Source organism: Lepus europaeus, chromosome 23 (assembly GCF_033115175.1).
Source record: "Lepus europaeus isolate LE1 chromosome 23, mLepTim1.pri, whole genome shotgun sequence".
NCBI lineage: Eukaryota > Metazoa > Chordata > Mammalia > Lagomorpha > Leporidae > Lepus > Lepus europaeus.
The window spans coordinates 5,384,963-5,397,408 of NC_084849.1; the positions used below are offsets into that span (position 1 = coordinate 5,384,963).

Genomic DNA, 12,446 nt, shown 5'->3' on the forward strand with positions numbered 1-12,446 from the left:
ATGACTTATTTATTTATTTGAAAGGCAGTTACAGAGAGGCACAGGCAGAGAGAGAAAGAGAGAGGGGTCTTCATCTACTGGTTCACTCCCCAAATGGCCACCACAGCCGGAACGGGGCTGATCTGAAGCCAGAAGCCAGGAGCTCTTCCAGGTCTCTCATACAGGTGCAGGGGCCCAAGGACTTGGGCCATCTTCCACTGCTTTTCCAGGCCATAGCAGAGAGCTGGACCGAAAGTGGAGCAGCTAGGATTCAAACCAGCACCCTCATGCCAGCACTGCAGGCGGCAGCTTTACCTGCTATGTCACAGCATTGACCCCAACAAATAAATCTTTAAAAAAAAAAATCCCCTTTTGCATGAACAGGTCAGAACCTATTTCACTGCCTGCCACCAGAGCCCTGACTGATACAGAGGACGCAGGGATGGAAGCAGTGCAGGTGGAGGGTCCCCGCCACCCACACAAGACCTGTTGTCATGTGTCGTCTGACGACCCAAGAATCTCTTCCGACATTCCACCATGACCACCAGGCTAATGAAACCAACCATCCAGGGTGGGGAGGGGCACCCCACCCGAGCACGCCTGTCCGGCTTGTCCGCAGCCACACTGCCCGCTCACGAGCGCACACGGCCCCGGGGGCAGATGCGCACTCACAGTGTACAGATCCTGGATCCGCGTGTTCAGCCCCTCCTGGATCTCTCTGCGCTCCTCCGCGGTGCCAGGGTACGGGTAGACGTGGCAGTGGTGACTGGAAGCGGAATTCAGTCTCAGCTCAGGACCACAGGGGCTGAGAGCAGCCGCCCCCGCCCCGACCCCTCCCACACGGGGCAAAGTCTCCCCTGGGAGAACAGAAGGGGCGCAGGCACCTCCCCCGGAAGGTGCTGTAAGGACATCAGCAAACGCCTGCTGAACCCACACTGGCAGGTGCTCTCCACACCCCCACTCAGGGAGCCCCGCTCTGAAACCCACCAACATCCCAGGCTGCAAATCACTCTACAGATTTAACACACAAAGACACACACACAGGCGCACGCACACACAGCCACACACACGCTCACGCACACACATGCGCACGCATACACACGCTCACGCACACACAGGCGCACACACACAGGTGCACGCACACACACATGCTCAGGCACACACATGCGCATGCACATACACACTCATACACACACTCATGCACACACAGGCGCACACAGGTGCTCGCACACACAGGCACACACACGCTCATGCACACACATGCGCACACACGATCACACACAGGCATACACTCACACACGCTCACACACAGGCATACACTCACACATGCTCACACACACAGGCGCACACGCACACACGGTCATGCACACGCTCACACCCAGGTGCACACACGCTCACACACATGTGCTCATGCACACACACACACACTCTCACATACACACAGGCGCGTGCACACACGATCACACACAGGCATACACTCACACACTCTCACATACACACAGGCGCACGCACACACGCTCATGCACACGCTCACACTCAGGTGCACACATGCTCACACACATGTGCTCACGCACACGCACACACGCTCACATACACACAGGCACACGCACACACAGGGCAAGAAGAGAACTGAGCTCTGGCTGCCCAGAGCCTCCTCAGAGCCGACGCTTTCTCAGGGGTCACTGGACACTGGGTCACTGCCGGCCACCTCAGCATGCGAACACCAAACTTAATTTCACTTAAGTTCAGACTCTGGAAACTTACATCCTCCCCTAGCTTTTACCCTGTCTGATCTGTGCTAAAATACATGTGTATCTGTTAAAAAATAACAGTTCACCCAGGCAATACCTAAAAATCACCTCCCACGCTCCTGAGATCTGAACACCAGGAGCCGGGACACCCGGGCCCCACCGACCCAGGAGACTCCGTGCAGCCTCGCGGTTCTGGGCAAGCACGTCCAGCCTTCGGCTGCTGCTCACGTGTCTCCTGGCAAAGGCAGAGTCCCAGGCAGCTGCCTGCGCCCCACGACAGTCACGCATGGTCTGCGCCCCCAGGACACCTCCCACCGCCTCATCTCAGTCAGTCCTACAGGACTTGGGGACTGGGACCCCTCCTGCCTTTTACACATGGTGACTTGTCCAAGCAATTCCAGCCAGGATGTGGCCGAAGGAGTCTCTGGATCCAGGAAGGCCCTGCCCATCCGCATGTGCCCACCCTCCCCACGGTGCAGGGGAGTGAATCCCCCAAGCTGTGCCACGGGCCCAGTGGTGCCACCAGAGCCCAGCGTGCAGCCCAAAGCACAGCAACTCCAAACAGGAAAGTCGGAAATCATGTGGCCCAAACCCAGCACGTTTCTCCCCACAGGACACTGGCGGAAAACCAGAGGTGACCGGTACAGAGGTCAGATGACGAGACGCAGCTTCTCTTACCAATCGCAGATCTTCTTGACCTTCTGGCCGATCTGCTCTCCCCAGAAGGACACCAGGAACACACCCCACTTCACCACTTCTCCCTACAAGGAGCAAACAGGGCCAGGCGTTACTTCCGAGGCGCCACAGCTCCAGCGCTGCCACGGAGCTTGGGCACGCACTCACTGAACACGGCCAGTCCTCCTCCCCCCGGTCCCACAGCCGCGGAGCCCCTCCTCGCTGCGGGGGGGCACCCATGGGGCAGTGCGTGTGGCATGCCCAGCCCAGCAGGGCGGACGCTCTGGGCACCCAACTCCACACGCCCAGTCTGGGGCAGCGCCGTGTCCTCGGGTCCGCGGTCCACACACAGCAGGGGTTCCCCCACCTGCGTGCCTCTGCTGCCAAGCACTCAATGACGTCACCGGCCCTTTGGGGCTAACACAGGGGCTGGAAAAGCTCCGCCGGCCCCGAGGTACATGGCCGGTGGCGGTGAGAACAGGAATGAATGGGCAGCGTACACCAGGCCAGGCGCCTTTCAGCAGGGCGTCGCCCTCAGGCTGCGAGGACTTCTGAGAACACGACGGGTGTGCCCGGCAACACGGAAGTCGAGAAAACGGGTTTGGATTTTGGCCTGTTTGCCACGGGCTGCTGGAGCTGCTGGAGATACGGCAATGAACACGCGAGGTAAAAGCCCCTGGCCGGGGACGGGAGGGGAGCTGACATGCACACTGACAGCCAGAGACGCAAAGCCCAGGAGGTCAGTGCTGGGGGCTGAGCCGCTGCTCTGGGCGCCCATAGCCCACAGAAGAGCGCCAGTTCAGGTCCTGGCTGCCGCACCTACGACCCAGCTTCTAATGGGCACCCTGGGGTGCAGCAGCTGATAGCTCAAGTGCTTGGGACCCTGCACCCGCCTGAAGAGCTGGACTAAGTTCCTGGCTCCGGGCTCCAGCCTGGCCCAGCCCTGGCTGACGAAGGCATTTGGGGAATATTTGGGTAATGAACCAGCTGATGGAAGACCTCTCTCTTGCTCGCTCGCTCACTTGCTCTCTTGCTCTGCCTTTAAAGTAGATGAAAAATAAAAATAAACTTAGAAAAAAAAGAAAAGAAGGCTGGAAGGGGAGACGGATGGAGGGCGGGGCTGTGACCCCAGAGAGGGGGCCCTGGAAGGCCTCCCTGAGAAGCAACGCTGGGGCAGACACAGCAGGCAGCCCAGGAGCGGCCGGCGCAGAAGCAAGTTCAGGGGGAGGCCAGAGCGCGACAGGCCGGGCAGCAAAGGAGAAGGCCCGGATGTGGGAGGGCCACAACCCCTTGAAGCAGAGAGTGCCACGATGGGACTGCAGGCTTACAGGATGGTGCTGATGCGGGGGGGCAGGGGCAGGGGCAGGGGCGGACGGCAGCGCTGGCCGGGCAGTGGCTGCAGACCCGCTGGTGGCAAGTCCTGACACGAGCAGTGTGGAGGGGCAGGGTCGGGGGAAAGAAGGAGCTCGGCCTAAGGCCCCGAGGGGAGACGTCTCCCGGACACTTACGTGGGCAGTGAGGTAAAAGCCTGGTGTTCAGACAGAGGGCAAATCGAGGCACCCATCCGGGCATGGTGTTTAAAGCATGAAATTATCCATGAGCCCAGAGGGCCGGAGGAAGACAGAGCTATGTCCTGGGGGCAGGGCCAGGGCCAGGCACCGGGGGAGCTGAGGAGCCACTGCAAAGCCACGCAGGTGGACACCCCCCAGCCAAGGACACAGGGTGGCATGGAGGGGGGGGGAGTGGCAGCAGGGGGAGATGAACTCTCCAGGGCGACTGAGCACCCAGGCACCCAGGCCTTGGTGTCTCGTCCTAATCTCTGCTAACCTCTGCTACAGAGAACCCGGGCTCCTGGGAGGAGCAGCTGCCGAGATGCGATGCCAGCCAGAGTCCACAGACAGCGGCCACGGGCAGCCAGGGCCAGGGGCAGAGGCGAGAGGGAAGGGGCACCAGGGCCGAGGTTTGTGGAGGAACAGACGCCGCCGTGCCCTCGGAGCATCTCCACAAGTGACCAGCGATTCACACCAAAGAACAGAGCTGAAGGTAGGGTGGAGAAAGCTGGCAGACGCCGACACACAGCTGACCGGGCTGCACGGACAGCAACAGCGACACCGGAGCCTCCTGCTGGGAGCTGCTGGAGGGTGGGAGTGTTGACTGCAGGCGCTCCCCCGAGTGTGGGGTCTCCCTCTGGTCTGACACGGAGCAGGGAGGGGGCAACAGTGGCCCATGGCAGAGGCCATCCGCACAGGGGAGCAGCCGGGGGCACCAGCAGAGCCCAAACGGGGTGAGAGAGGGGTCCAGGCACCAGGGGCCCGGTGGGCGCGGGGAACTCGGAGCTCAAAGGAGCACGGCTGGGCGACGGGCGGGAGAGCAGCTACTCAGGCAGGGACTGAGCGGGCCGGTGTGCAGGGCCAGGAGCCAAGCTCCCTACTCCGAGGAAAGGAGCCAGACACAGAAACGGAGAAGGCCGGGACCAGGCCTGGGGTGCTGGGCTGTGGACAGCAACGCAGCAAACAACGCTCTGAGTGTGTCTGCCAACGGCTGACCCAGGGCTGCAGGGGGGGAGTCACATCTTGATCTGGGTATCTGCGTACGCGCGAAAGCCAGGGCGTGCTCCAAATTTGATGGGAACAGGTGAAAAGCCACAGCAGCTCCGGTTGCCGACCCCGGAGAGGCAGTGTCGGAGGCCACCCGACAAACCACATGGAAACACGCAGCACTCAGTCAATTCATCACCACGTTTATTGCCTCATCGCGTTCCAAGCCAAAGTAGGGGGCCTGGCGATGAGGGACTGGAGGCAGTCTCCCTAAGGAAACCCTTCAGTCTCCAGCCCCGAGCACACAAAAAGACAAGGATATATACCCCAGACCCCATACAAATAACATTCATTGTGTCCAATCATGCATAGCACAGGAATAGAGCAAGTTTACAAAGTAGCAATGATCAGGGTACAAGCTCTGCAAATAGAGCAAAGAACATCATAAACCTTCATCAAAAGTCACATCCTGCCTGCAGGAATATGGGACGAAAAGTCTTGGAAACAGAATTAGATAAGGGACAGCCTCAGCCTGCTGCATCTCATGTCGGGCCAGGGCCACTGGCCCCGACAAGGCAGCATGTCGGCAGAGCACAGCCGCCAATCCAGCAGGAAGAGGGCGCGAGCTGTCCCAGCACCTTTCCCAAACGCTCGCTCGTCACACAGACAAAGAGCAGCCGCTCAGCGCAGGAGCCCAGGGCCCAGCGAACGCTCCAGAACAGGCCGCAGAGCCACGTGTCACATGACAGGGTGCCCCGGGAAGAACACAGCACCACTTCCTGCCCGGGACACATGACCTGAACCTCATCATGAGAAAGTAGCCGACAAACCCAGAAAACACCAGCCCGTGGGGCCGGCGCTGTGGTGTAGCGGGTAAAGCTGCCACCTGCAGTGCTGGCATCCCACACGCATGCCGGTTCAAGTCCAGCTGCTCCACTTCCGATCCAGCTCTCTACTGGGAAAGCAGAAGACGGCCCAAGTGCTTGGGCCCTGCTCTTGCGTGGGAGAACCGGAAGCAGCTCCTAGCTCCTGGCTTCAAATCGGCCCAGCTCTGGCTGTTGTGGCCATTTGCAGGGTGAACCAGCGATGGAAGACCTCTCTCTCTCTCTGTAACTCTTTCAAATAAATTAAAAAAAAAAAAAAAAAAGACTGGCCCATCATTTTTTAAGTGGCAAGGTCTTGGGAGTCAAGGAGAGCCTAAGAAACTCCCAGAAAAAGGAGACCAAGGACACAGGACCCCCAGATCAACACTGGTTCTAAACCACACCCTCTGCCGGGACAGCACCGGGACGGTGAGGTACATCTGGTATCTAGTCCACATCTTGCCCTGGTCTCACCTTGGCAACAGGGAGAGTGGCCTCGAGCTCAGGGACCACACGCAAACGTGCCGGAGGATGGTCGGACATCGGGTTCAGGAGGAACGTTTCTTGGCCTAGGCTTGCACTTCTCTCCCGTCTGCCATGGGCAGCAGGTGGTCACGCCGGGCACTCACCGTTTCGGGGTCTTCGAGGGGCTCGTCCAGCTCTGCGTAGGTCAGAATGGTGTACCCTTTGCAGACCCGCCACAGCATTTTCTCAAATGCTTCCACTTTTCCTTGGTTAATCAGGCCAGACACAAACCTGTGAGACAACACAGACCACCCAGAGGCAGTTGAAGGCAACAAAGTGGAGTGAGGGAGACATCCATTTCCAGCCAAACGGTGAGACAGCCCGAAGTTCTCCAGCTGCAGACACCTGACACACTGCACAGAATTTATCTTAATGCTTGTTTATTTATTTACTTATTTATGCGAAAGGCAGAGTAATAGAGAGTGAGAGACCCGGAGCCAGAGTTCTTCCATCTGCTGGTTCGCAGACAGCCCAGACCAACAGGGCTGGTTCCGGCAGAAGCCAGAAGCCTGCACAGAGCGCCATCCTGGTCTCCCATGTGGGCGGCAGGGGCCCAAGAACTTGGGACACCTTTCCGCTGCCTTCCCGGGCGCATCAGCAGGGAGCTGAATCAGAAGCAGAGTAGCCAAGACTTGATCAGATGCTCCGATACGAGAGGCCAACATTGCAAGTGCTGGTTTAACCCACTGCACCACAAAACCCCACCCCGCAGATGGAGCATTTTTTTAAAACACGTTTAAATGGCAGCCGAGCCTAGAGGAAAGGGAAATTCCTGGAGTCAAAAACTGAAACAGTCCGGTGTTTAGGGCAGCAGGGCCAACAGGCAGGCCTGGGTGCAGATAAGGTGACGGCAAGAGCCGATCGCCCCAAGGCCAGCACCTGTCCACACCCAGAGCACCTGCACAGGAGACCACGAGTGAGCTGGTGTGCTTCAGTTTGGGATCTGCATGGAGGCAGAGTCTCCCCTGAGAACTGATCAGCATGGGTTAGAATTCACCCAGGTTTGGGGCTTGAGTTCATATTGTGGGGCCGGTGCGCTGGCGCAACAGAGTAAGCTGTCACTTGTGACGCCGGCATCCCACATCAGACTGCCGGCTTGCAATCCGGCTGCACCACTTTCCACCCAGCTCCCTGTTAATGCACCTGGGAAAGCAGCAGAAGACGGCCCAAGCACTAGGGCACCTGCACCCACGTGGGAGACCCTCCTGGCCCAGCTCTGGCTATTGTGGCCATTTGAGAAGTGAACCAGGGGACTGAAGATCTCCCTCCCCCTCTCCCTCTCTGTGGCTCTACCTTTCAAATAAATGAATAAATCTGTTCTTTTAAAATGTGCACTACCTGCACAGTCAGAACACCAACAGAAAGCCCGCGCCGAGGGGTGGACGTGCAGCGGCCGCGGGCTGGAGGGCGTGCCCGGGCTCTCCCAGCCCCTGCCCACGAGGCACTGAGAAACGAAAGCTTACGAGCATTTCAGTAAATATTCACAAGTTGTAAAAACCTCAAATCATACAGGGAGGTGGGTCGCCACCAGTTCAAGTGAGCAAACAGGATAAAAGGCCAAAGGAAAGCGGCATGAAGCAGGATCGATGGAGACAAACAGCCCGGCCCGGCCCCCGCGTTCCCAGCGAGGGGACGCCTCGCCGAGCGACAGAAGACCTCTCCCTCCATCTGCACCCTGCCTAGTCCACAAGGCAACCAGCTGAGCACAGGAGGGCAGCGGCGTCGGAACACACCCTCACCCAGCGCAGGCTCAGCCACGCTCAGCCACGCTCAGCCACGCTCAGCCACGCACCCCACGGGAAGGCTCCACGGCCCCGGCACTGCCACCTACCCTAGTTTGGCTCCCAGCCTCTGCATGTTGTAGTCCAGCAAAGAATCGCTCTCCAAGGAAGGGAATTCCTCGTAAGTGGGTTCAAACTAGAAAGAGATCAAACCACGTGCGTCTCAATAAAAGTCACACTTGATTTCTCATGCCTTTTTTTTTTAAGAATTATTTTATTTCTCTGAAAGACAGTTACAGAGAGAGGCAGAGCTAGACAGAGAGAGGTCTTCCATCCACTGGTTCACTCCCCAAATGACCACAACAGCCAAAGCTGAGCTGATCAGAAGCCAGAAGCCAGGAGCTTCTTCCAGGTCTCCCATGTGGGTGCAGGGGCCCAAAGACTTGGGCCATCTTCTACTGCTTTCCCAGGCCATAGCAGAGAGCTAGATCGGAAAAGGAGCAGCCAGAACTAGAACCAGCACTGCTATGGGATGCCAGCGCTGCAGGTTGGGGCTTTAACCCACTGCGCCACAGCGCCAGCCCCTCTCACGCCATTTTCTAGACACATTCTCAGAACATCTTAGAGCCGTTGTGAAGGCTGTGAGATAATTTAGCTACATAACTTGGCTCTGATAAATAAGGAGACACTTCCCCACCGCTTCTTTGGAAGACACCTGAGGAGTTCTATGTAAGAGCAGTTAAAACTGAAGTCACCGCCCTAATCCAAGCGACGATGAGTGCGTCAGAGGCCACGGCTTGGGAGCGCGAGATGACAGCGGACTTTGCTGTCACAAACCACAGAGCACAAGCGACGTCCCTGCTCTCATTCCTCGGAATAACCGTGCTGTTCAGTCTCAGACCATAGAGAGGCTTTTCACGGCGTGGGCGTTTGACAGAGGCCCTGCAGAACACCACATAGGAGGCCTGCGCCCTGTCTCAGGGTGCCGGGTGGGAGTCTCCCATGCCGGCTCCCTGTAACGCACCTGGGACACAGCAGGTGGTGGCTCAAGCCCCTGCATCCCCGCCACCCAGTGGGAGACGCAGACGCGTTCAGGTTCCTGGTTTTGGTCTGGCCCAGGCCGGGCTGCTGAAGGCATTTGGGAAGCGAGCCAGTAGCTGAAAAATCTATCTCTGTCTCTGCCTTTCAAATAAATAATTTTTTTAATGGGGGGGGGGCAGTTTGTCAACTGCAAACTACAGCATTTTACACAAATGAAGCATTTTCATTGCTAATAACAACCAGCCCAGAACAAGGCTCCCGGGGCTTTTTAATTTCGTACACTCGGGGCAGCGGCAGCACGCAGCGTCACGGGCGCGCTCAGTACCTCCACGTTGCGCCTGACGAAGGCCTTGGTGACCCGCAGCATGTGCGTGTACTCGATCAGCTCCAGCAGGTTCTTCCTCAGCTTCTCCTTGTTCCTCGTCACTTCCCGCAGCTCCACCTCGAGCTTCTGCAGCTGCTCCTGGAATACACGGTGGCTACAGACGACCCCGGACGACCCCGGACGACCCAGTGCAGCTCCAGGCATCCGCCCACCGGTACCAACACCAGCGGCGTTACAGCCAGAGCTGTGCACGGCAGACGGAGGCTTTACCGACTCATCTCACCCAGGCCACCCGTGACGGCTGCAGGGCCGCAGCGACTCCGAGCGGACCCCTCCCCTGCTGACTCACCCCACACGTCAGTCTCCCTCTCCACCTGGGTCCCCTTTACTTCGGCAACACAGATCATCTCCCCTAAACGGGTACTTCCTTAGTCCCCAGCTTAAAGGTTTCTATGCGATTAACTGGGCATAAAAATTGTCGAGAACAATTCTTCGTTAACAATGAGTTTATCAGGAGCGGGTGTGTATCCCGGGGCCAGGACACCAGTTCAGACGCCTGTGTCCCATACGGCTGTGCCTGAGTTTGACTCCCGGCTCTCTCTGGCTCCTGGCTCCAGCTTCCTACAGCGCAGACCCTGGGAGCAGCAGTGACGGTTCAAGTGACTGGGGTCCTGCCACCCACACGGCGGGAGCTCCCAGCTCCTGGCTCCGGCAGGCATCTGGGGACTGAACCCGCAGGTGGGAACACAGAGCACTCTCACCCTGTCTCTCTCTCTCTCTCTACCCCGTCCCTGTCTCTCTACTCTCAAATTATGTTTAATGTTTTTAAATGAGTTTACTAGCACAGCAACTTAGGAAAACAGTGTGGCTGTTCCTCTAGAGGCTAACGCAGAGCCAGCACACGCCCCAGCAATCCCACTGCCGGGCGCGGATGCTGGGGAAACGACCTCACTCTGCTGCAGGGCCGCCTCGCTCCCAGTTCACTGCGGCCGAGAGACGGGAGGGCGGGCGTGCACACACGCTGGAACACTCTCGGCCGCAGCAGGGGCTGCGGTCTCGCCAGGTCGGCAGCGTGGCACCACCAGACGTCACTACGTGGTGACACAAGCCAGGCACAGAAAGACAAGCGCCACACGACCTCACTAACGCGCGGAGCCTTTCAACAGGGTGGCAACAGGAAGCTAACAGCACAGCGGCGCTCACCGGAGCTGCGGAGGGAAGAGGGCAGGCAGGGCTGGGGAGGGCGAGCGGGCTCTAAGCCACGGGAGACGCAGGAGCATGGGCCACTGCACGGTAGGGTGACCAGAGATGACACTAACGTACTGGAACTTTCTCTAGTGAAACCAAATCCCAGGGGACAGGAGTTTGAATGTTTTCTCCACAGAGAAATGTTCACAGGGCCAGACACACACACCCTCCCTGCACACTACACGTGTCCACACAAGGGGGACGTCACAGGATACCCCATAAGTATGACAATTTTTTACATGTATGTTAAAAAAAAAAAAAACTTTTAATGAAGAAATTAAGAGGGCCGGCGCTGTGGCACAGTGGGTAAAGCCGCCACCTGCACTGCCAGCATCCCATGTGAGCACCAGTTTGAGACCCAGCTGCTCCACTTCTGACCCAGCTCCCTGCTAATGGCCTGGGAAAGCAGCAGAAGATGGCCCAAGTCCTTGGGCCCCTGCACCCGCGTGGGAGAACTGGAAGAAGCTCCTGGCTCCTGGCTTCGAATCAGCCCAGCTCCAACCATTGTGACCATTTGGGGAGTGACCCAGCAGATAGAAGCCCTCTCTCTCTCTCTCTCTCTGCCTCAGCCTCTCTGTAACTCTGCCTTTCAAATAAATAAATAAATCTTTAAAAGAAAATTAAGAACTGACAAAACTATACGCAAGATAATCCTAACAAGGCGTTGCAAAGCTAAGCATTGGGAAACCAATCAGCGATCGATGAACGCTGCTTACACACCACCTATGAACCCCTAACACACCACATTCAGGGCTGTGCACTGCCGTGTAAGCACCGCCCAAAGCCATCAGCACGTCTGTGGTCACCTCGTCCCCACCCCATCCGACAGGCCACACCACATGCCTGCCTCCTCCTCTCTCCCAAGTCCACTCAGCCCACGTCACTAGCATTCCTCCAGGTACACAGAGCAGCCCTGGCCCCACAGCGGGAGCTGTCTCACAAGAGCCCCATCGAGCTCTGGGTTGGGTCCCACGGTGATGAACCACAGAGGCTGACACGAAATTCGATGTGGCCACCTCGCAGGAGGACGCCGACACACGACACCCAACTGTCGGCAGACGCTCCCTCCCAGCACACAGCCAGTAAGTCCGGAGGGGACCCTGGCTGCCACCGTCCCAACACACCGCCTGCTGGAAATCAAGGGGGTGGCCAGGGAGCGCAGGGACAAAGGGCAGGCCCGGGGCGGCGAGCCCGGCACGGGAATCTGCTTCCTGAGGCATCACCTGACCAGTGAGCGGATGCCATGACCCTGGGGGACGGAGCCACGGCGACGCCTTGAGAGGAAAGGCGGAAGGCACCAGGCAGCACGGGGCGGAGGGACACACACAGGTGCGCTAGACTCACCTCCATCTCCAGAACCTGCTTCAGGGGCGGCGCGGGAGGACTGGCCTCTCCCTCGGGAAGGGCGATATCCGCTCTGCTGATTTCCTGCACCAGGTACACTGGGGAAATGAAAGTTAGCACACGAGCTACAACCCGCGAAGCCCAACCTCGTAAACACACAAAGCCCCCGACGTACAGGCACCGTCACGCCGGGGCTCCCAGCTCTCCCACTCCAGAACCACAGCAGATCCACGGCAGCCCCCAGGAGACGCCACCACGACTTCCCAGCAGTCGCCCTTGGGAGCCAGGCACCCGGAAGTTCCCGCGCGCCAGCAGGCGGGGCACCCAGGGACAGGGCACAAAGCCAGGCTCTCGGCGACTCCCCGGGCAGCCCTCGTGCTGGGACGCAGGACGACCGGTGAGGCCTGGCTACTTAAGGTAAAACTGGATTTGTGAAG

At 58.5% G+C, this 12,446-nt stretch overlaps 1 protein-coding gene across 3 annotated transcripts in view; it reads right to left on the reverse strand.

Annotated features, from left to right (window-relative positions):
* Positions 1–12,446, reverse strand: part of ATP6V0A2 (ATPase H+ transporting V0 subunit a2) — a 36,684-nt gene that overhangs the window by 17,492 nt on the left and 6,746 nt on the right. For 2 of the 3 annotated variants that reach the window (XR_009864909.1, XM_062182797.1), the window contains exons 3-8: positions 12,010–12,107; positions 9,418–9,555; positions 8,162–8,247; positions 6,435–6,561; positions 2,409–2,491; positions 652–745 (exon numbers count right to left, since the gene is read on the reverse strand). Coding sequence is in view for 2 of the 3 variants with exons in the window: in XM_062182797.1 (XP_062038781.1) it covers positions 652–745; positions 2,409–2,491; positions 6,435–6,561; positions 8,162–8,247; positions 9,418–9,555; positions 12,010–12,107 (626 nt within the window). In the remaining variant the exon portion in view is untranslated. The remainder of the gene's footprint in view (positions 1–651; positions 746–2,408; positions 2,492–6,434; positions 6,562–8,161; positions 8,248–9,417; positions 9,556–12,009; positions 12,108–12,446) is intronic. The other variant, XM_062182798.1, reaches the window with a different exon arrangement.